General features: G+C 37.2%; 1 protein-coding gene across 5 annotated transcripts in view; it reads right to left on the reverse strand.

Moving 5' to 3' along the window:
• Window positions 1-19,863, reverse strand: part of LOC102684170 (apoptosis inducing factor mitochondria associated 3) — a 23,750-nt gene extending 3,887 nt beyond the window's left edge. Inside the window, exons 1-17 of one of the 5 annotated variants that reach the window (XM_015366341.2) lie at window positions 19,042-19,863; window positions 11,433-11,570; window positions 8,161-8,377; window positions 7,200-7,309; window positions 6,884-6,993; window positions 6,136-6,180; window positions 5,603-5,699; window positions 5,353-5,465; window positions 4,982-5,068; window positions 4,808-4,899; window positions 4,079-4,209; window positions 3,637-3,776; window positions 2,045-2,116; window positions 1,696-1,759; window positions 1,536-1,612; window positions 854-971; window positions 645-743 (exon numbers count right to left, since the gene is read on the reverse strand). In XM_015366341.2, coding sequence (XP_015221827.2) covers window positions 645-743; window positions 854-971; window positions 1,536-1,612; window positions 1,696-1,759; window positions 2,045-2,116; window positions 3,637-3,776; window positions 4,079-4,209; window positions 4,808-4,899; window positions 4,982-5,068; window positions 5,353-5,465; window positions 5,603-5,699; window positions 6,136-6,180; window positions 6,884-6,993; window positions 7,200-7,309; window positions 8,161-8,324 — 1,519 coding nt within the window. In that variant the 5' untranslated portion in view covers window positions 8,325-8,377; window positions 11,433-11,570; window positions 19,042-19,863. Of the gene's footprint in view, window positions 1-644; window positions 744-853; window positions 972-1,535; window positions 1,613-1,695; window positions 1,760-2,044; window positions 2,117-3,636; window positions 3,777-4,078; window positions 4,210-4,807; window positions 4,900-4,981; window positions 5,069-5,352; window positions 5,466-5,602; window positions 5,700-6,135; window positions 6,181-6,883; window positions 6,994-7,199; window positions 7,310-8,160; window positions 8,378-11,368; window positions 11,571-19,041 lie in introns of all 5 variants that reach the window. The other 4 variants (XM_015366339.2, XM_015366340.2, XM_006640192.3 and 1 more) reach the window with 4 other exon arrangements.
• Between the last annotated feature and the right edge of the window lie 4,461 nt (window positions 19,864-24,324).

Raw genomic sequence — 24,324 nt, forward strand, 5'->3', positions numbered from 1 at the left:
GAAAATACAAAATTAGAACAAATTCAGTTACAGGGTTTTGCCAAAAATGTATTTTTGCATTCAAGTGGCAGTAGAGTCTGTCTTGCACTTTCACATTGAAAATGTGATTTTGCAGACACTTAAAATTAACTTTGTCTCATCATATTCCCCAGTGTGCATTAACCAGCACAAACTAGTTCAGTATAGTCATGTTTGGGGGCAATTCAGCAATCTTAATATTAAACTTATTTACAAGATGAAATTACTATAATGTGCCAATATGGGACCATTTCTGAAGTAGCAGCTGACAGTTGCAATATTTAAATATTGCAATAAAGTTTACCCAGATTATGACCAATGTATTTGGCTGATGCTTTTATCCAAAGTGACTTCAATGTGCACCATTTATAGAGGCCGGGTGTTTTACTAGAACATTTTGGACGAGGTACAATATTGTATCTTACTCAAGGGTACAACTGCTTTGTGTCCCAAATGGAATTTGAACCCATAACCTTTCAGCTACAGCTCCATAACCCTGACCACTGCTACAAACTAATGTCATATTAGTTTAATATAGGATTTGAATAACAAACTGTACTCATTGTATTTTGTGTTTCCATGATCTCGATTCAGGAAATTATAACAATGGGCAGCACTATTTTTACCTGCGTATCTTATACTTTTCCCAAACATGGCTGTCCAGAAGTAAGGCACGGTGTTTATCTCCAATGGACACCCAAGTATGCTGAGAGCAGCTATCCGCCCTTTTGATGAAAAAAAGTGAAAATGCCATGTCAAGTATTTTGGCTGAGGGCTGCAAGAAGGGACTGGCAATTTCTGCTACATCTCTTGGAGATAAAAAAGAGCCTCTCACCGTGCATGTGGGCCATCTGCCAGTGGGGCACATTGACTTTTTTGTTGTTACGGAGAAACAGGGGGAAAGTGACCACATCTCCTCCAGCAAAGACCCCAGGTACATTGGTCTGCATTAACTAAGAAGCAAACAATTAAGGTGTGTAATGGAATATGTCTCAGTCCACCAACTTGCCCAGATTGAATGCCAGCTTTTACTTCCCTTTCAGTGTCTCTGCTCCTGATAACACACTTAAAGCAGGGAGAACCTCATGCTTTCATTTTTGTTTATGGATCCCTACTACCTGAAGGAGCAATATACCACTTAGATCTGCATTTAAACCCGATAGCTCTCCCTTTGGCTTTATTTAATTGTGCTATCTTCTTTTCTCCACTTAAGATGGTCCCCAAGACCTTGCCTATAATTTCTGTAAGCCTATAAAAGCACTCACTGTTCTAGACTGTTATCTTTGTAATTTAGACAGCTGTTATCTTTGCAAATTAAGAAAGCAAAGAAAATGAAGTTTTAGTCTGAACATAATGAGAATATCCCACTCCTCTTTCTGTGTGGTGAATACAGTTTCCTGAACCGTTGATGAGCATATACATACATTACTAGAGTCGGTAACTTGTCCCTACAATGACCAGTAAGGCGTTGATGTATTTATTACCACCGTGAGAAACCAGCCCAGAACTAACCCTACCTTGTTCACTGTGATGAAGCCTTTGGAGTCCATGTGTATACCACTGTGTTTCAAGAAAGATGTTGCTGGTACTGACCCTATATCAGAGGAAAAGTAAAGTGCTTAAAAGTGACAATTTAGAAAAACGTTCTAACTGTTATTTATGTAGACACTGACTCACCTGCACCAATTACACAAACATCTGCTCTCAGGACCTTTCCGCTATTCAGAACAACTTCCTTTAACTTGCAAAAGAAGAAAGGATAGAAGCTTGCTCAATAGAGTATAGTGTTTTTAGTTTATTTATTTGACTGATGTTTTTATCCAACATTGCTTAGATTTGTATCCATTCATAGAACTGGATATTTTAGAGAAACAATCTGAGTAAAGTACTAGTAATAGTCCTAATAAAAGTAACAGTAATGCCCTACCTAGGATTTGAACCTGTAACCTTTTGAGACAAAGTCCTAACCACATCTTCAAAGGACTACCCTGTATTCAAATCTCCCTTACAGTGAGCAAACTTTTACCTTGCCAAGATGTCCTCTTAGTTCGGCTACTTCATTCAGCATGTAGAACTTAACACGGTTATTTTCAAACATCTGTGGAGAGAGAAATGAAATTGATATCTTTGAACTGCTTACTTCCCAGATGGTTGAACAGGTTTTATGTTCAGAAATGTGCAGTTTCAACTCCGCTGTGATTTTTTGGAATACATTTTTTCTGATCTACAGCATAGGAAAACGGTGATTTTGTGTCAGTGTAAAAAATAATAGTTGCATGTCCAATCTGTGGAATTAAAAGTGCAAAAAAATATTTAGCACTGGATGTGTCTTCCGTAATGAACAGAGATTATAAAACGCCTGAGGAAAGCTGCCTGGTTATGTGAGTTAGCACAAAGCCTAATTTTGGTTTACAAAGGGAGACGCTTTAGAAAAACATGAACACCCACACAGAGATCTGGTTAGCAAAAACCTCATTCAGAGAAATGTAGGGTTCATTGTTGCAGAGTGTGGGCTACTCTGTTTTCTCCTGCACCCAGCAGGTGGGGATAAAGACATATATACAGAGCAAGCTGAAACAGATAGATTGACACAGACACCTCTGGAAGTGCTGAGGTATTTGTCTCTTCTTTGACATTAAAGCTAGAAAGTCACTGGTCAGTCATTAGCCTTGTCAGTAGTCTTACATTTGGTGTGGTCATCTCATTCTACGATTTTTTAATTTAAGTCTGGGCCAGTTTAGTCACTAGAATGACAGGGGCTACGTAGCTAGGACCACCACTGCATGACTGTTACCTCCAAATTGCTGTTATTTAAAAACAAATATTTCTGAGGTCAATTACAGAGCCCAGCATGAGTTCCACTGGGCTTAAGCCTATTTTCCAAAGTTTTCCCTAATAACTAGAGCTCTGAGAGAGGGTACCTGTGCCCACAATGCACCAGCGAGTTTTAATAAAGTGTTAGGACCTTTGCTACAGGTGCACCACAAGAGGCACGGGGGTGTTGTGATTGGAATTCCTATCATTTCAAAGAATAGGAGCCATTGATGCGGTGTATGACTCAGCACTGCTTCACATGACATTCAGTCAGCTGTAATTGCTTTGGGAGCATGCTTTCTCAGTAAAAAAAAATCCCTGTTTGAGCTTTTCAGACATTTGCTTGGAAAGAGGTTAATGGATCCACTGATAGCAGCAGGAGCTCTCTGAGCACTGTCAGTTTGTCAGTTTGAGCGGAGGAATCGCGACAGTGCTGGGGGCAATGGCACCCTGGCATTTCTTGTCCATCCATTAGTTAGGTTTAAAGAACTTGAAAGAAAAAAAGAGGCCCTTCACTTTAGCAAAAGGTGAGATAATTGTGAAGACCTGAGGTGTTGTATGCTTGTGGCTAACAACCTGCGGCATTTCAAACTCCATTCTTCCAATACCAATTCATAAGGATTTTTAAATCGTTGTATAAATACTTGCGGTTAATCATGACTCCAAATTCCAATGCAGAAGCACTGCAGCACACATAATAATTCGTACAATATTTGTTTTGTGTACTGTATGGTTATAACAAAATGCATGCCAGACATGATAAGGTGAGACAGGGAATGGATTTCACTGCCTCTTCTTGTTTACCTTCATTATAGCTTTTCCAACTTTCTCTCCCAGAGCCTTTCGAAACGGGACAGCCTCCAGTCCAATCACTGAGACCGAGTGGGCATTCTCAGCAAGGTAGGCAGCCACCTCCATTCCTGAGACAAGCATGAGCCAGCACACTGTGGTTTACCATGTACATTCCCATCGAAAAAATAAAAGGCCAGGAATCAAACTACATTGTCCAAAAAGACTGAGAAAAGAACCAGGCTTGGGCTACAAAATTTTGCACTGAATATTCAGTAAATATCTAGCAAAATATAATGAATAGACTATGGACAATACGGTAAATTGCAAATGAAAACTACCTTTGAGGATTATTTCAAATGAAAAACAATGTTCTTACTGGCTGGATCCAAGGCCTGAATAACTTAATAACTTGTAATTAAAGTGCAATGAAAGATGGGCATTCAACGATACCAACCCACATATGATGCTCCAACTATGACAGCATTCTTGTTGCTTGCCAGTTTGGCTATGTGGTTGGCGTCTTCTGGGGTTCTGAGGTAAAATACGTTTTCCACGTCTTTTCCTTTGCAGTTCAAAAGCTTGGGTCTGATAAAGAACACAGAAATACTGGTAATGCTTGCATATTAAATAATAATAATAATAATAATAAAAATAATAATAATAATAATAATCGTGTATGTCTATGTGAAGTGGGAAGCTATCACCCGTTACTGTGAAGCTCTCCAACTTATACAGCTAACATTAGCTGTGAACTGGTAAAAGTTCTGTTTTTTCCACTATTTAGCTCCAGGGAATTTGATGTCAACCAGAGCTTAATATCACACAAAACAGAGATGGGTGACGGAGGAGGGAGATCGGAAGGGAAAAGTTTTAACGAACATCTGAGTATCATCTGCATAACAATGAAAGTGAAGACCATGTTGTCTTATAATCTGAATTAGAGGAAGTATATAAATAGTAAAAAGTAAAGGGCCCAAGACTGCACCCTGTGGCACACCACTATTGACCAGAGTCATGGGGCATTTATGATGACCAAGGAAAACAAAATGCTGCATACTTAAGTACATTGTGAATTAAGTACAGTTTCTTTACTTGACACCACTATGCCCAACCACTGACAAACATGGGTTCAAAATGCGACCACAGCTTCCATTTTACAAAAAAACAGTATAGCTCTGCTTACTTGCTACCCGTGGCGACGAGCAGGTTGCTGTATTCCATTTTCAGTCCATCTTGGAATGTGACGGTTTTTATCTTAACATCCACTGACACTACCTGGAATACATATTCATCCGTTACAAAAAGCAAAACTTAAATGTTTTTACACACAACAACATCCCTGCCAACAGCACCTCACCTCCTTTTCTTTGAGTAACTCTATATCATGTGTCTGGAAGAATTCCAGGGATCGGAGTTTGAGCTGCTCTGCAGTGCTCTCCAGAGACTGGAAAAGAACATTGTAAAATTCTGTGTTATCTGTAAGCATCAGTACATTGTGTCTTGCTTTTATCAATTTGGTTAAGTAATCATTTGAGAACAAGAGATATCCTAAAACACACCAGGGATGACATTTACAGACTGTTTTATATAATCAGACAAGTAAAGGGACAGACTGCTAGAAACATATTTATTATCCAACCAGTTTAACCAACTTTCATCTTTTAAAGTATTTAATCTTTTCAGCAAAAAGTAAAATTCATTATATTTTTTTAAGGGTTTTGTACAAACCTTACTCAATTTAGGCTTGTCATAGGGCAGATGCTTGTCTGCAGTGCACATCACAATACGGTCTGAAAAACCTTCCTGCCTCAATGTCTCAGCACACATCAGACCAACTGGACCTGAAATACACAGCCAGCAATGCTGAGGAAACGCATGACAGAAATACTGAGAAACAATTGTAAAAGAACACTGGGACTCTGATCTTGAACAGGTGACAGACCCTTTTAAACAAGGTCTTGCACTCTGAACATCTTACCTGCTCCAATGATGAGGACATTGCTGAAGCCAGTGCTATAGTTGCTCAGTGCAGTACATTTTGTCATGACCTTTGTCCTTTTTTGTGACTGGAGAGCCTAGGGGATTAGAAAGATTTGATAGCTTTTTACAGTGAGGTCAAACATCACTGAGGTGATTCTTGTCAGGTGGCCTTCCTTTCCAAATCCATTAGAAAAACAATGTCAGTAAGGTTCTTCACACTAAGGTCTTAGAGTAGTATTTTTTCCATTTAGATCAACGAATATCAAAGCTTTTACTTAAATCTGCTTTTTGGATTTTTATTTCATTTACTCAAGCTGGTGCACAGAAATTATTAGATGAGCTTGCTTCAATGTTTTGTACACCATGTCTCATTTTTTTGTGAGTAATTGCTAATAACAGACAACAAGCGATAGCTTCATGTTGGAACCAAAAACATAAGATAGTTACAGTTTTATTTAATGATACATATTCTTGTCGTTTGATTACTCAAATCTCCAGAAGTAAATAATACATCATTTTAATTGAACTTACCTGCTTGCTTGCTCGAACATACACCTTGTCTTTTTCCACTCTAACCTGAAACAAGCAGAAACGTTGTCAATACAAAATCATATATCCATACATATTTTGTCATTTATGCTCTTGACAGAATTTGTGTTCTGTCATTTATCATCATATATATGGATATTAAAGGGCTTGTTCTATTTTTAAGCATGATATATATCTGTGACACTGCCAGAATTCGATTCTGCCCTCCTGCCCTCCACCTTCGTCTTAAAGCAGGTCAATGTCTCTCACATCTCAGTTTGTTATGATAGCAGATAAGGGTGCTTTCTGTGCTTCAGGTAGAGCACTGATAGTAACTCCTGGTCCTGGAGGTACTGTATGCTGTCCACCAGGGTTTATAGGTAACCTATAATCTTCAATGACTGGAAAGGTCTGGAAACACCGGTGATACAGAAAAATTAAGTGAACAATCGGTGAAAAATAAAGACTCCAAGGTGGAATGGAAACAAGAAGATGTGGCAGGACTCTAGGATCGGTAGTGAATATCAGTTATCTAGAGTGTGATTAGTTTCTATCTTTTCTTTTAGGCCTCCTTGAGGGAGAGTCTATTCAGTATTTAGAAATTACAGGAGCTAAAATATATTGAAGACTCTGTAGTTCTGCATCCATGTAAATCAGTGCAATGGTCTGAAGGGAGCACCCGAATATTCTGTTACTGAAACCTCTGGTCCAGGTTACAGTTTCTTCAGCAGAGGCTCATGTGAGAGTTTACCTGAAACTTCGGCAAGCTGTCCAGCCCTGGGAAGTCTTCTATGTCTCCAGTCGCAGTACTGAAGCAGGCGCCATGCCAGGGGCAGCGCACACGGCCCTTCGACAGAACACCTGGAAACAGGAAGGCATCCTCAGTGTTGTGCAGCCCCTCAATCCCTCATCTAACCTGTCCTGATGGACACTTGAAGAGCACAATCTTGTCTTTTTTAAACAAAGTCTTTAACAGTAAAAAAACTATCATGCGGAGGGAAAGAAAAGAGAAGGTGTGTGATTTTCAATGAATGTGTAGCGCTGCTGGTTTCATGCAATGTTCTCACCTTTTACCAGCGGCGCTCCATAGTGTGGGCATTTGTGCCCAATGGCACAGTACTCGCCACGTTCTTTTATCAGCAGAGCCTTTCCGCAGCCCAAATCCACTTCTCGCATCCTGCCAGGAAACAAACACCGCTGAGGAATATGCAACACATTTTTAGAAGAAGTTATAGTGACTGCCAACATCATTTAAGACTGCATTATTTGTACATATTTACTGCAGTGCTTTTAGTGTTGGTGTGTCTAAATGGAAACATAGTGAATTGAAAAAGAAACCATTAACTGCATTTATTCATCAAAGGGGTGCTAAACGTAGGTGAAATTAGGCTTAAATCTCATTAATGTTGTCCTGTCATACAACTGTGTATAAGTATTGACAACTAACCCCCCTGTTTAAGCAGAAGCCCCAGTTACTCTCAATGAGAGTTGGTATAGGCCCAGATTAGTATTAATTCCTGCCAGAAAGCTGAAAAAATTCTCCTTGGGGGCAAGTCAGGTGGACCACAGGCATATCTTCCTTAGGAAAACAAATCATTACATTGATTTGGAGCTACATGTTTGAGCCCAGGTAGTTATCGCTCACAAAAGCAGAGTGTACGCCTTCACGATATCTGCCCAGACTGTGTCAAGAGATACACAAACCATTTACACAGCATTGGAACAAAATATATCATTGCAGTGCAAATTTTAATCACATCACCTCATGTTTATTAGATTTGTAACAACAGGGTAGTTCATCAGAATTTAGTAGGGAAACAAAACTGCAAAAATATACCATGTTTCCACTGAATTAACTCAGAATTAACTTAACTTCCTGCAAACAGGAATTAACACTAAAAGAGATCTTCTTGGAGCTTTAAGTAATTTAGCTTTGAGTAAACTGGAATCTCTGCAGCTGGAAGGCTGTAAAGTAAACAGAAGTCTGACAAAACGAACAGCCTGATATTTCAAATCAGTAATCCTTACTGTCCATTCTCCAAGTCCTTGACGTGACAAACAGCTGCCTCCACAAAGTCCCTGGGGTTTTGGTATGGACTCAAGGTGATGGACTTGTCATCATCATGGAAGTGTTTGGCTGTCCCATTCGGCCTGCAGTTTGCCAATGGACTGGCCTTGCCGTTGGGAGACATTTTTTCGGTTTCCTTTTCTTTATCGGGGACCACAACTTCAACCTTAACCTCGACTGTGAGAGATAGAATAGCAATGTAGGCAAAACAAAAATGTGCTCTCATTTCTGGAGGGGTCATAGGGTAAAAACTACGAATGACAGGAAAAGACAGTAATCTCGTAAAACATTCAGGATGTTCAAAATACCTTTGTGACACGCCATTGCAATCAGGCTTTAAAGAAATCATTTAAATCATTCTTTTGTAAGAATATAAGAATGACAACTAACAAGAGGTCATTTAACCTATTTAGTAGTTAGTACTGTAAGTAATTAATCCAAGGATCTCATCCAGTCATTTCTTGAAATATGTCAGAATATTGTTTTCAACTGGGTAGCTTGTTCCATACTCTCACAATCCTTTAGGTAAAGAATTGCTTCTGTTTTCGGTTTTAAGATGTAAGCCGGTCTTCTAAGCAGTGATGCCACAATTTGTCAGACATTAGAACATTTAACCCCCTTTAAATGTCTGACTGTGGCTCTCTTAATATCCCTAAATATTGTTTTTCTATTTGGCAACTATGGCAACTACTGTACATCATACTGCTTTGCTTGGAAGAACTATACCTGACCAGGCATAAATAAGAAAATTGTTCAGTTGAAGCTCTAAGAAGAAGCTGTATTTTCTATCTTTCTATCTTATTACTCAAACATGGTGTTTATTTTGTATGAAAAGTTAGTTGTGTAACCTTTTATTACAACCAACTGAGAGCCAGCTTTATCTCTTCAACTGGAAAAATTTGCTGACCCCTGTTAAGTCTTAATCTCCCTGGAATTCTTACCTGCTGAGCTATACTTTAATTAAAATCAATGGAAAATCATAAATGTTACTTCAGTTGTGGGAAAGAAAGGACTCTTAATCAGTTTTTCTGTTTGGCGTGTTTTAGTTTTTAAAAAGGATGTATTTCTCAAAGTTGACTTGACTTCATTAAAAAAGTAGAAAACATTACATTAATCCTTAAAACGTAATCAATTTGGTTATAAGGAAAATGTTTACTGTCGCAGTTAAAGCCCTCCAGAAAAGTATTTTCTTTGATCAGTTCTGTTTGTGGTTGGCAGTGTTGAATTTTAATATGCTTAAATGTATCTTGCCATGCTTTACAATTTTAGAATTAAGCTGAACATTTACACAGCAAACTTTCTGTGGAAAAGGAAAAATCTCCATTCAAGATGCTAATTCATGTGACTCAATTTTTGTCCTAACAGTCATTTGCTTATTAAAACATTTGTGTTTCAAATCTCTGGAATGCTTTGAAATATATATGTTTTGGAATATGTCTTATAATTATTATGAGAACAATAAATCCCCCTTCAAAAACAAAACAAAATCTTTTAAACCAGAATAATTCTTAGCTTTGAAAGCTAATAATACGTGTGCACAGATTTGGGAGTTTGGAGTGTTCTTCAAACACTTTCTAAATTCAAAGTTAATTAACTAAGTAAACAGTAGAAGATTGGATTGAACCAAACTCTACCTTAATATAATCAAAACTAACATTTGATACACTATTTTGTTTTTACACTAAAGATATATATTTATTCTCCAAATTATTCTGGGTCATCGAAAATGATGTAGATAAAACTTTTAGAAGACTGTTTAATTGACAGTTTTGATGATTAACCATGTATGACACAATTAATACTTAAAAAACTAGACTGACATAATTTAAGATGTTTAAAAAAACCTCTATGTTTCTGTATTTTTCTTGTCTTCATTTTAATAGAGATCATTCATGTCTAAAGGTATTAATTATGCAATTTTGCATGGGACCTCAATCTTGCATGAGTGCTCTGCTGTTCATATTTGTACTGGCAGAAATGCTTGATTAGTACAGCGTTAATAAAACTTTTCAGAGGCTTAAACAAGTCTTACTTAATTATCATTTTCAATACTGGCTTTTTCAGTCTTTCCCTCAAATTAACTTTTAGTATATTTATTCAAACACTGTTGGGTTTATGATACTCTATTATAAATGTACTGCCCAGGATCAGACTCCCTCTAGCTAGCTGACAGAGGAAGGATGTTTCTGCTGTGCCATTTAAATTATGCAGTGAGACATCTGCCTCTTGATGATTCAGAACAGACTGGGAAAGGGTTGTAAATGCATTACCACTTGTAAAAGTTAACTGAATTACACAGTCAATCTGTATATTATAGTTGAATATTAATGAGGTTTTTGTAAGCTTTTTGCTCAAGAGGAGATTTTCCACATTTGGTGATTTTGCAAGTAATAACACACCCACCAAGCTAGAGGGGATATACAGTATTTGTGAAGCAACAAAAAAACACAAGTTGAAATGCTTTCACTTAAGCATTTGAGAATCGATGGGAAATTATTAATAATCATTTTTACTATAGTTCTGGAATTTTAAAAGGGTGCTCTGTTTGTGAAAACACTACACCGATACAAAGCACTTTGAAAAGTGCCAAGTAAATGTATGCTAATGACATTCATGCCATGTTTAAAACTTTTGTTTTTTATTTTAGATTTCTAACCAGTTTAGTAACAGAGCAGCGAAACACCATATCATTGGAGCTTATTAATACTTTCATACAGTTATAAATTAAGCTAATGTTCACATTTTGCATTCATTTGAATGCAGCTTTTGCATCTTGCTAGTTGCGAACTTTTGGGAGAAATGTACCACTATACAGTGCTTATATTCACCTCATTTTGCAACAGCAGAGGAAGTGATCCTGAAGAGCTTGCTTGCTGTTTTTCAAAAGATGGATTGTCTAGTGAAAATTACATTGCCTATAACAATGCTATTAAGCGAAGTCATGTTTTAGTGAAAGTTTTGTCTCGACTTTACATTCCATCACACTTGTGATGCATTGTACGATGGTAAACCAAACTCATATTTCATTATAATCCGCTTGGATCAGTGCAACTCAGAGAATTAAAATTCCTCCTGAACCACAACTCTACAAAGCACAGTAGTGAGTAGCATATGACCTATATATAGGGGGGAACAAGTGCCAATTATTATGGGATTTGAACCAGTCACCTGGTTTGGGTTTGGAGAAACATCCTCCCATGATGGGCAAAGATTACTGCGAAGAAACAAGTACCCTGGAGACTTCTACAAGTGAGAGATCAGTCACTCCTAGCAAGCCAGAGGGTGCCGGGGGAATCACAGTGCTTGCAGGTTCTTCCTGAAAACTGCAGGTCTGGGCCAGCCATCTTAGACATCAGATTTTCTTCATAGCCTACAATTAGACCAAACACACTTCATGTCATTGGCAATTGAAAGTCTTGGTTACAGCCAATTAAACCCCTTAAATCCCCACCAGAACTTAACATCACGGGAATACATTGCAGCCACTACTTGAAAAGGCTAAATTGAATGTTGATTGCAGCACTATTGTGCCATTTAAATATATCACACGATAATGCAAAACATTATTTCTGCTTTGTGTACTACAGGTACTTTCTAAAGACAAAGTTAATTTATTCAGCAATACAAAAGCCTGCATCTGTCATAAAGTACAGAGAAGTGGCAGAAATGCTTGATTGGCACACGTATTTAAGGACTTCAATGTGCCTAGGAATGTATTGAAATTCATAATGGATTTAATAGGTAAGAATAAATCATTTTAAAAGGAAGGAGCCACTGGAATTTGTCTTTAGACTTAGAGCCTAGGGATGCATAGGACTTGGAGATGAAGGTATGAATTATGAGATGAATGTTTCAATTCTGGTGGTGCTATTCTTGTCCAGTTTCACTGTGCCTTCTCAGGAGTCAAAGTGTTCAGAAGGACAGATATTGTCCTTGACCTCACTTTAGTCTGTGAAGTATGCATTTAATTTGTGTAGTTTACTATTCAGTGGATTGGTCATTGATCCAAGTGCCCTGTCTCTGTCAAAGGGATGGTTTACGGTGAATGCATTTATGGTCAGGCAGACAGAGCTGAAATTGAACAAGTGTCACAGTGGGTGTGGCTGAGCCTAACCCAGGGATATTTGACAGACTCTATCCTACACTGAACTTCATCTGGTTGAGCTATGTAGTTTAAAAAAAATTGGTAAGGAGAAATTCTGTGTAGATATTCAAGAAAATCTTAACTGTACTCCTTTTTCTAAACAAACCATTAAATTCAAAGTATGGAGAGCCCTTTTTCACGTTTCGGCCTTCAGACGAGACACATACTCCAACAACAGCAGCCACCTCCGGTTGACTTGTATCATGCACAAAAATTGGCACAAATGTCCAGCGCTAGCTCTCTGATGTTTGCTGCTGGAAAGAGGCTTTGAAAACTTTAGTATCTCTCTCCTTTTCAGGCAAAAAAGTATCTCACTGTTATTGCTGATATAACAAAAAGCACAGTAACAAGCTACAAATAATTCCTGCTCTATAATTATACAAAAGCAGGATAATGCTGGCTACTAGTTTTCCTATAAAATTACTCTGCTCAAAGACAAGATGTAAGAGATCATAAAAAATCAGGAGTATATTATGAGTAAGCTTTATATCCAATTAACAATGAAAAAGCCATAGTGAAGGTATAATTTCTGAGCATATAAAAAAATCAATTAGATCAATAAGTGACCATTTCCTGGAATCATTTTGATCATCATGCAAAGACAATATAAATCCCAAGTACAATGTAGGGGTGAGCAGAGATCACAGTGGTTAAACTTTCTTTATCCATCTAGAGCATTGTGCCAGCTGGGATATCCTCTGCACAATCACATGAAGGTTTTCTCGACACTGACTAATTTTAAGCATTTTAGTCCTCATAAAGGGGTAAACATTAATGCCATTAAGGACCCAACAGCCTTCCTGTGGCTCTGCTTCTATGAGCTATGTATGTGCAGCTCATATAACAGGCTTCTCGCCTGCCCCCAGCACTGTGCTGACAAGGGAGCTTGTGGAATTTTGCTCTGGTGCTTCAGCTGCAGCAGCATTGTTCCAGGGTTGAGGTGAAAGGGAAGAGAGCAGAGACACGCGATCTGAATGGAGGGCTCTTCAAAGGCACGGTGACTGGTGCAACGCTCAAAGAAAAGACATATAGTTTATTTGCCAATAAACCTCTTCAGGAAAGCATTTAATATTCAAAGCACATCCCAACTGCAGTGGAACAAAATACCTCTGCAGCTAACAGGTCAGGGAATGGTCAGTGCTCTTAAGTTCCTCCCAGCCTGAAATCCGTTTCAAAATGTGCCTTTATGTTTAGGTTTCTAAACTGTTTTTTTTTTCTATTTACAGGTACCTGTATTTTTTTTCACATTGTGTTTATGGGTTTCATTATTTATTTATTTATCTCTGGAATTAGAATTTAACTATTTGATTTTTGTCATTGCTTTTTCAGGAGCATAGTTTTGGATTAACATTGTATATGTGAAGCTAAACTGATCTACAGTGATCACAGTGGACAGTGGGTAGAAATCAGAGCAACCAGAAGAAACCCGAGTGAACAAGGGGAGACCATACAAAATCCACACACATAGCATCCTAGGTCTGGCTTGAATCCAGGGCTCAAGAACTGCAACACTATCCTCTGCACCATACCCCTATTGGAATCTATCGTATCTAATCCTTAATCTATTTATAGAAATGTTACAGCGAAATTGCTAACATTGCAAATAAATGGGTGGAATCAAACTGATAACTTCTTGATCCTTCGGGATCAATAAAGTCTTATCTATGAAGCTAGCTAAAGACTGAATGTTCATTTATTGAGCTGTATGTTTCTTGCCAGAATGTTATTTTTAGTCATGTTCAAGGGATTAAAGGAAATGAGGCTTTAAACTTAATTTGGAGAATGTGTCTTCATCAACATAAACCCTGTGTTCTTTCTTTTGCAAGTCAGCTTTGCAAAATCCTGTTCTCAAGTGTGTGAGCACCTACACATCTCCTGTACAATGGATGGCTTGCACAACCACCCTGAAATGCATTGTGACAACCTGCCAACACCTGTTGTTCAGGTGTGTTAACCTTCAGCCTTTCAGAATCTTCCAAACTTGTGATTCAAACCAGATAAGCAGCAGGAATTCCAGCGTGCAATGCAATCAGGCTGAGTTAACATTTCACTTGTAGGTTTCAAAGGATCTGTGTAATCTGTCTCTTTAAGTTTGTGAACCCCAGGTAAGATGAGTAATTGCCAGCTTGTGATACTTTATCTTGCTCTTCCATAATTGTACAATAAAGTTTAAAAGAGAATGGAGCAACTGAGGATATTTTAACTGAACTAACCAGTGCTAACATTAGCATGCAATTTATCATTGGGATTCAATTTGATGCTCTATATTCTACACTGCTGACAAACTGCATCGTTCATTATAAGGAACAAGTAATAGGTTTATTCCATGCTAAAAGGAGAAGAAAGATAACACAACGTTTTGGCAATGGAGCCTTCTTCAGGTGTGAGCTGAAGAAGCTTACATGGTTTTGCAAAATAACTTATAGGAATAACTCAGAATGGAATAATCATAAATTGAAAAACATAACATTTGAGAAAGAAGAAGCTTCTGTGCCTACCATATATTTTGAGGAGAAAAGAATATTTCCGAATTTTAGAAAATGCAGTTTTTAAAATTGCATCTTGATACATTCCCTGCCATTGTAACATTAAAGAAAAAATATTTTAAAAAATTGGCTCATAACAATGACTAGGGACCAAGTCAGCGTAAACTGTGATGACCTCTACTACTGTGTGAACATGATACATTTATGAGTGTACAATATTTTTCAAAAGATAAGTAGTGCTATATATATTTATGAATTGATCATTGCTTAATCCAATTGGCTCATAGTGGCTAGTGGTTTTGATACAGCAATCTGAGGAATCCTGGACTCAGTTTGCCAAGATTATGTTGGAAAGGTTTTTCATAAAACAGTACAACAGTGTAAGAGGAGCTGAGTTTTTATATTTTAACAAATGCAATATAGCAATATGCAGCAAAATCTAATGACTTATGACCTCGATTTTACTTGTGACACAACTTCTTGTAGGCCTTTACCACCCTGAGCGGTCTTATGACTTTTCTTGCAAGACAAAAGAACCCATGTGCTGTTTTCCTGTGTCACAAAATGGGACCTTTGACATTTCCTAAAGTTCAGATGCAAAACTATCTTAAAACAACATATTAGGTGCAAATAGTGTCAGTTTAGGGACATGTTTCAGATAATAAATGGATTAAGTGCAATAATAATAATCCTTATTTATATAGAAGTTGCTTTACAAGCAACTTCCCAAAGTTCTTAACTGAAAAGACAGATGGGTTACAGAAGAACACAAGTTTCAAACAAAATGAGGGTATTCTTCTCATCTAACCCAGTTTTCTAAGCTTCTAACTGATCCATCGATCTCAACCAGCCACTTCTTGAAAGAGGTCACAATACTGACTTTCATGCTCCCACAACCTTTGAGTAGAGAAGTACGTCATGTTCTTAGTATTATATATGCTACCACATAGAATATGTAGTTTCTATAGCACTATCTGTGCTCTCTAAAGTGTTGTGTTGTCCAGATTTGTATTTGATATTTAGGAGAGATCAAACAATTATATGATCTTAAAGAGAGGCCATATAACACAAGAAAGCCATTTTTTATACAAATATGGGTTCCTATATGTGTTCCATAGTAAATGTAACTTAATTTGTACTCTTTAAAGAACTCATAAGACAGCTTTGCATTTGAGTTCAAAGGTTACAGTCAAGGATGTTCCGATCAGCTAAATTTAGTTGTGGATATTATATCAGATAGACCTCTACGACTGTGAAGATTTATGAGTCTACTGCATTCTATCATAGATATAATTTTGCAGCATTTGTAGATATAAACAGAATAACCATAACTGAAATTTGGTTTCTGGATGTTTCATGTAGTTTTCTTGACTCCAGCAAACATGATAAATAACTGCCAATATAATAATACATTTTATTTATAAAGTGCCTTTCCAAACTCAAGAACGTTGAATATTATGTGTGCAAAATTCAGCTTCATCTGGCATTCTGGTTTCAGATAAAATGTTTCAGTACTTTTAATGAGCCCAATATGGCTACCAGATTCAAGAACCAATTGGTTTCTCTGGATGAAACCTACATCCTGGGCAGAAAGGTAGACCATATGACTCTGCCAGAAGACATTTTGGAAAAGATTTTCAAAAATCAAAAACTGCCACCAGAAACTGTGACCTATAATCTTAATCTTTATGCTCCTTTATCTTTCCATAGGATATAATCAAGCAAGGTTCCATGGTGTTTTATCCAGTGTTTTTTACAGACATTCATATACTGTTTGATAAATTCATAGGTATTGAAGATTGAATTTATAGACCATAACAATAGGATACTGGCAACTTTATTGCTTGTACCCCTAATAATAATACTATTTCATGTGGTCAGTGGATACTTTTAGCCTGACCAGTTCTAGTTTGTCAAGGCCTTTATCCTGTTACATGTTGACTTGCCATGGAAATGCAGTCTAGACACAGGATTAAGGCTAAATAAGATTCAAATTAACTGGCTGTTAAATATTAAATAAATACACTTAGGAATCTGTACCACCCAGATCATTAGTATAGCACTCCGCATTTTTCTCTTCTAACTTTAAGAACATTTATCTACAATGAGTGTTGCTGGATGCAAGTTTAAATCTTGTAACCAAAAACGGGGGCTTTTATTTTTAAAGGCCCATGAAGATGCTTGCATAGTCAAACACAGCTTGCTTTTGAGCTGACACACTTGAGTTAGTTAAAATACCACCACAGAGTGGTCGCACATTCTTTTCGCTTAATAACTTTCTTAGTGGTTTTTAAAATTACTTTAAAGCAGCACTTAAAATTAAAATATTTAAGTGACCTTAAATTAGAATATTGTACAGGGTAGTTCAATGGAAAATTTGTGCAGCCTTGCAACACTCTCAATCAAACCTTATAGGAATACCCCATAGTTGCTATCCCATACAACCCTGGGGATTCCCTCTAAAGAGGTACTTCTTGCACTCCAGAGAAGTGAAGTGAAGAGGTGATTTCCTCTGTCGTATTAACTGCCTGATTAGTAGATCTGTTGTGTGTATTTGTCAGTAAAATGTTTCTTTGCCTGCTCAATAAGACATCACTTTTAAAACAAGTATGGTTTTAAAAGGGATATATTTAAAAACCATCATATTTGTATACTGCAGAGACTGCATAACTCCTATTAGTCAATAAAAAATCACAGCTCCCTAATTAAAGAAGTCACATTTGATAGGTGTGATGGAAGAAAACACCATCAATCAGTCAATGAATCACTATAACAATAACTTTTCCAGCTCAGTTGATCTCAGTTGTTAACCTAACATTACAGCATCAACACTTTCTTTTTGAACTTTTTGAACTAAAATTCTAAAAAGGGAAATAATAGCTAAGCAGATAGGTCCAGCCAGACACATCTGATAAGATCACCAGATGTTTTTAATCATGTGTGCAATGTCTGGAGAGAATGTGTTGAAAAGCATATTACCTCAAATGAATGTGCTTCATGTGACACTTGAAATCAACCCAAATTCCATACAGTATGTAGGTATTTAAATGACCACTGCAGCATGTAGTCTGAGCAGATATTTCTAATGATAAAATAATGCAAGAAACAAGACCCGTAAATAATGAAAATGTTTTTAAAACTGAACAAATAACCTTCCTATAAAATGTTTGCTATACAAACTTTTAAATTCTTGATTATATAGCTTGAAACATATGTAACCTGAGGACGTTTTTATGAAAAATAGCTATTTACAACCTAAATATCTATGTACATATACCTGTCCTGAAGCTTCTCTGTCTCATGTGGTCAGGGAACCCAAACAATTTCATGTTTTATTCTTTCTTTATGTCTTCCTAGATTTACTCAAACCTTAAACAAACTTTCTTAGCTTTAACAGTAAAAAAACAAGTAACCATTTTTTAACTTATTTTCCTACAGTTTTGAATTTTAATATTGGAATTCAGTAACTGAAATGTCAATGAATAGCTGCCATGTAATTATGTATTCATATGCACTCCCATATGCAATATACATATACCATACAATTTCATATGTACTTCATCCTTCAGTAGATTTATGTCAGAACTGAAGAAGTGATCTTTGTCTTCCACAAAGCAAAAAATGTAAAGATAAAAGACAATTACAGGGTCATGTCCGAGGAGAAAAACACTCTTTTTTAGGTTAAACAACACTTTCTTGACTTGAAATATGTTGACACTCATTAACATAAGCAATATGTCAGCACCATTTATGTACAGTGTCTGTACTGACATGAAAACATGCCCACAAAAGTTTTAAGATACCTATAGCATGAATAAAATCCATTTTTAATTATTGTGTTGAGGAAAATGTGAAATGGATGGAATTTCTTTATTGTGTTAAATTCTTCAAAGCCCCAGGCAATTCCAAGAGCAAAAAGGTAAAGATACCAGCTAAGGTGAAATCTAATCATTTTCATTCATTCGTGTGTGACTTTATTGATATGTTGCCCTCCTGGTCCCTGCTCTGGACAAAATGCTCTCTTAAAATGAGAACGTGAAGGTACTCTGTACCCCTATGCTTTATATACTCAAGCAACTTTCATGTTTTGTTACCCATCTGAGTCGAAAATACTTTGCACTTGCTTGGCAATCACATAATACTTTCATTCATGATCCATTTCAATAGCCCATTAAGATCATAACATCTTGCAAGAGAATAATGCAGCTTACCCATGCGTATTAGGAGCAGGTGCATTAAGATCCGTTTAACCTTTCCAGTGCTCAGCCTGTCCCACTGAGGATGTTAGCGTGCTAGTATAGGTTCCCCCAGATCTCTCGTCCCTGACTGAGCAAGATGTCCCGAGTTCTTTTTTTTTTTTTGCTCTTCTTTACTTCTTTTTCTTCTTCTTATTGCAGTCGTACAGCTCACACCCGCACATACATCCTCCAAGTAAAAAAACACAGGGCTGCTCGCTGGCAATCAGTCCCAGGATTGCAGCAGGGATCCTTGCCAGTTCTTCGCTGCATGCAGTATTGATGAAGTTGCTCAGGATGCAAACACAGCAAGAATTCACAAAACACCCCTTTCAGCTCCTGTCAGCTCCGGCTCCAGATACCAAACGGCTGACTCGCCTGTTAAGCACCTTAAAGACACGATCTGGTTTTGCATTCCCTGCCTGACTGTTTGCCTGCCTGCTCCAGTGTGCAGTCAGAGTTGTTACTGTTGGGACTCAAACGTGGTGCAAGCCAGGGAGCATATGAGCTTATCTTTATTGCAAGGTCTGCTATACCTTGAGGAGCTGCAGAGGGGAAAATGCAGCAGAACCTGCCTTGTTACTGCCAAGCAGCACCAGAGACTGGAAGGTGTGCAGAAAGAATGGGATGTGGACCAGCTCTGTTCCTTCTGCAGGGGAAATAAAATGTCGTGAATCCCATGATATTACCCTGCAATACAAATGCGCACCTCTGACACTTGCCAGCATGTACAGTATTTTGGATCCCTTTAGAAGCGAGAGAGTGTACAGCAGTGCAGATGCTCTATTACTTAAATGGGCTCGCTTTGGCTGGGTTCATGATGTTTTGTGCCAGAGCACAGCTGTGGGTCCACTGTCCTCGGAGAGCTTTATAAATGCAAAGTGGCACCACAAATATTCTAAAAGCAACAGTCTGAGCTATAGGTGCTGGCATGATTCATTTAAGATGTGAGATCCTTAGGTGCAGGTAAACTGCACTAGTGCAGAGATTTGTATTTGCTCTGTCTAGTCCCTCGGGCATCTAAATTTAACTCTTTAGAGGACGGCCATACAAACTCAGAAGATTGTAAAATACTTTCTCTGAAACATCATCAGACAGATCATTATTGTTGTTGCTGTTGTTGTTGTTGTTGTTACAGAGATGGTCCTCACTAGATCATATTTTAGGTCTATTTCTGCAGATTATTCTTCAGATCACTTGGACACAGTGGGATTTGCCTACTTTTTATGAAATGTATAGCTACAGCAGGGATTCTTTGATCTCGCTGCTCAGATTCCATACCAACTCGTGTGACAGCAGTGCAGTGTCTTGCTTCCCTTGGTTTCCCCAAGCTGCATAACCTGAATTGTTGAAGCCCTGAGTGCACCTCAGTCCCTCTTTCCCTTTTCCTTGCATTCATTGCTGCCGTGAAGCTGAGTGAGCAACTGAATAGAAAAAGGCCTGCCATAGGCATTAACCATCAAAAAACATAAGTACTCTGCCAGCCCCGAATGTTAAGAACCTCTTGCAGTTGGTGTGCTCACAACAAGTAATATATAAACACAATATTTTAAAATGATTTTACTCGTGCTTCTGTATAATTCGTGTATTAAAGCACGTCTGTGAAAAGGGTATATCTAATACGGCTATGAGATAGGTTTGAAATTCACAAATATTAATGGTCAACCTACAGGGGAAGGTCAGTTGCTTCCAATGGATCTTGGAAGTGTGTATGCTTTAGCGCATTTTATACATATACAGTACACACATATTGAGTTCAAGTAGGTAGCTACGTCAGCATGCGTAGGCTGCAAAGGAACAAATAAAGGTTTATTCCATACTGAAAATACATCTATACATTTGCCACACATGAAATAAAGAGGTGGTGTATTTATGATGAAAAGGCACGGGAGCATTGACTGTGTCAATTGCATTATATTTAAAAGACAAAAGATCCAGAAAGCATATACTGCATAGTATATTTAATTTGTTCATATATAATAGTGTGTTTTGGGGCTGAAAAATGTCATTCGTGATTTAGCAGACATTCACCAATAATGGACCCTGTTTGCCAATTAAATGGTGGGTTTACTGTACGTGTGCAGTAAATATCAGAAACATTGGCAGGTGTGGAATTTTGATTACATTAATGGCATTTAATATCTTAGAAAACAATGGAAGACCCTACCTATTAAAGGTTTTAATAAGTAATGAATCATCTTTTTTTCAATTCAGCTGATACCTTATTTAGATGCATTAATTATAATATTATTAAAATTATTTATACATCCTATGAAAGTGAACGTCGGTGTGAAAAGGTGTGTACATTCACTGTAAGAAAGTGATTACTTGTCTGTTACTTTGTAAGATCAGTTATTAATTGAATTTCTATCACTTTTCAATGTTACTGGAGGTACATGAGGAGAACGTCTTGTTATGTACTGACTGATTAAAGGAAAGCTGCATTTTCTATTCAAGAGTGCAGAAACGAATTTAGCAGTGTGACTTATTTAGCATTTTTTGCATTGAACTCTGTTTTAGTTCAATGACTCATTTGTCTTAACAAAGTGGTCTGTTTCTGTGAATACTCACAGAAGGAGGGTTGGAATTTACAATCATGTGGCTTGATCTTTCAAAACTGACTTTGTGGCAGTTGTGTAGAACTTGTGGTGAAGCACTGAGGCTTGTATAGATATACTTTTCAAAATATTTTAGCTATGTACAGTATATCGATCTTGTAACTGATTAATGAAGTTAGTTTAAGATTGTCTCGGTTTCATATTTACCTTCCTCTTACAAAGTGAAAATTTGCTTGTGCTACTATACCAATGAGCTAAAAACATGTACAGGTTAACACTTTAATTTTCATAATGTGTTGCTTCAAGATTGAGAATAATTTCTTATCTGACGAAAAGGTTAAAACTTTTTAACAATGACCAACTGAGACATACTGTTTTTTGAGTGCGTTATTAAAGAGATATTTCAGTACTTACATTTTTGCTTTTTGCGTCACATTAAATTCCACAGTGATAAATTGAATTCGAAAAAAATGCAAGCAGTATCTACAATCATATCAGACTAAATCCAAATGTTGTTTGAATCCCATTGTTGTTCCAAATGTTGGTAGAGCGATCTGTCCTTCGTGTTAACTGGAGAGATAAGAGTATTTTACAAATACTCTGGGGGAACATGAAAGCTCTTAAGCAGAAAGCAGCTGAAAACTGTAGGCCTCATTTAATGATTATATATGGAACAATAAAACTGTTATTTTATGCCATTAGTTCCTGGAACATTTGATCACATTCATTGGCGTAAAAAGGCTTTCATCACGCAGGATTAAAGAAATTACACAAATGCCAAAGTCAAACTAAAGTCACACCTCAGAAATAAATCAGCTCCTTTTAGTTCTTCAGTCGTTTCTTAAATCTAATTTGGAAATTGCTTTTTAAGGTCTATTTTTGGCTCCAAGTTCTTTGCCCATGAGGTGCTTTTGTCTCTTGAGTTAACTGCGTGTTTTCCATCTGTGCAGGATCTTGCACTCTTCCTGAGCAATTCCCTGCACAGTCACGTACGAAAGGCTTCCTACAGTGCTGCTTTTGTGTGTAATTCATTTCTGTTGAAGATTAAACAAGCATCAGCCACTACAGTCATTCTGCTGAAATATTTTCCCTACTTTTTTGGAGGACACTTCTTATTACCATTTAAAGAGTTGGTCATTACCATTAATGGTTGGACCCTAACTTGCCCACTGTTATCTAAAGGTACATTCTAACAGGTCAGTGAGTGACCTTTTACATCTCAAATATTTGGACTGAGCTACTGGAGTCGGTTTTTCAGGTCATCTTAGCTTTTCCTTATCTGAAACCTTTATGTTAGCTTTTGGATTTGCAGAGCTAACAATTGTGAATTACAGAAAAGATATAAATGGGCAGAGGCATGATATACAATTAGTTAGCACAGTCCGCTTGGCACACTAATCCACTGATTGAAAAGAAATAGCTTTGAAGTATCTACTGATGTTTTTGTAACACCACAATATTAAGCTGTCTTCATGAATATGTTATCCAGGGTAGCAGGAAAAAAAAATCAGTACTTTTTAAAGTAAAATTTGGAAAAGTGTACTGTTTAAATGACATAATTAAAAAAATAACAGTTTTGAAAGAAGTGAGGATATACTATTCCAACTGTAACACACAGATGCTCAGAAGGCTAATAAAGTAAATACAAGGTGTGGGTCAGGATCATAAAGTACCCAGAGATCAACATAATTGAGTAGTTTGATTTAAAAATAAAAGGTCTAAATGCTGCTGCATATTATTTCAATTATCATTTTTTTCATCCTGGTAATGTAATTCTTTAAAGATTAAAGAAATTGTGGTTTTAATTGAATAAAAGATGTTGCATATACCTTATCCGAGTTGAATTGGCATTCTGACATTTAATGCTTTTTTGTTTAGATTTTTTTATGTTTTGTGTTTTTGTGCAAACCAGAAATTGAATAGAGTGTTTTCATTTAAACGACCACAATGAACAATAAGCTGGGTTGGCGTAGGAGGAGCCCAGCATTTTTCTGGCATTCCTTTTCTTGGTCTTATAAACCGGTTTGTCAACAATCAGTGAGAAATCTTGCTTTTCCCAGAGGTGGACAGAGCTGAGAGTATCGTTACCCAGTGTTTGCCATATGAAACGGACATTGTGGTGATCAGTCCTGTAGATATACTAAGATAACATAATTCCCATCACAATGATCTTTGCTATTTTGAAATCTCTGACTGGAAAATTGTTTAGTCAACCATATTCTGTGCCTATAATTTCACCAGAGGTACACAGTACTTCCAGTACTCTCTTTCATTTGTACAGTCACAAACTCAAACTCAAAGACACAGCATGCCAGTATTGAGATTAAAGTATTGCTCAAAGTGCGGCAGTGGTTGCTGTGATCATTAATTACTCTTGACACCAGTTTGTCACCTTTTGAGTAATACAGCCAACCTTAACGAGTTTTTTTTTCAAAGTCCTTTAATCTTTTATTTATCTAATCATGATAAGGATAGTGGAGGTGTTATAAAACCTCCTCGTTAGTAGGTTTCCTAAATCCATCTCATAAAGTCCTGAAAATGTCTAAACACTGTATATCAAGAACAAAGAGCTCTGGGGAAAGTGCTGACAATAAGTTACAACTCCCTTCTTCTGCCTGCTTCAGTAAAGTTTGTCTAGATAAATAGATAAAGCACAGACTTTACATTGAACACTTGTGAAAAACTGAGTGTGCAGACTCCA

The sequence above is a fragment of the Lepisosteus oculatus genome, chromosome 22, assembly GCF_040954835.1.
Source record: "Lepisosteus oculatus isolate fLepOcu1 chromosome 22, fLepOcu1.hap2, whole genome shotgun sequence".
In the NCBI taxonomy this organism is placed as follows: domain Eukaryota; kingdom Metazoa; phylum Chordata; class Actinopteri; order Semionotiformes; family Lepisosteidae; genus Lepisosteus; species Lepisosteus oculatus.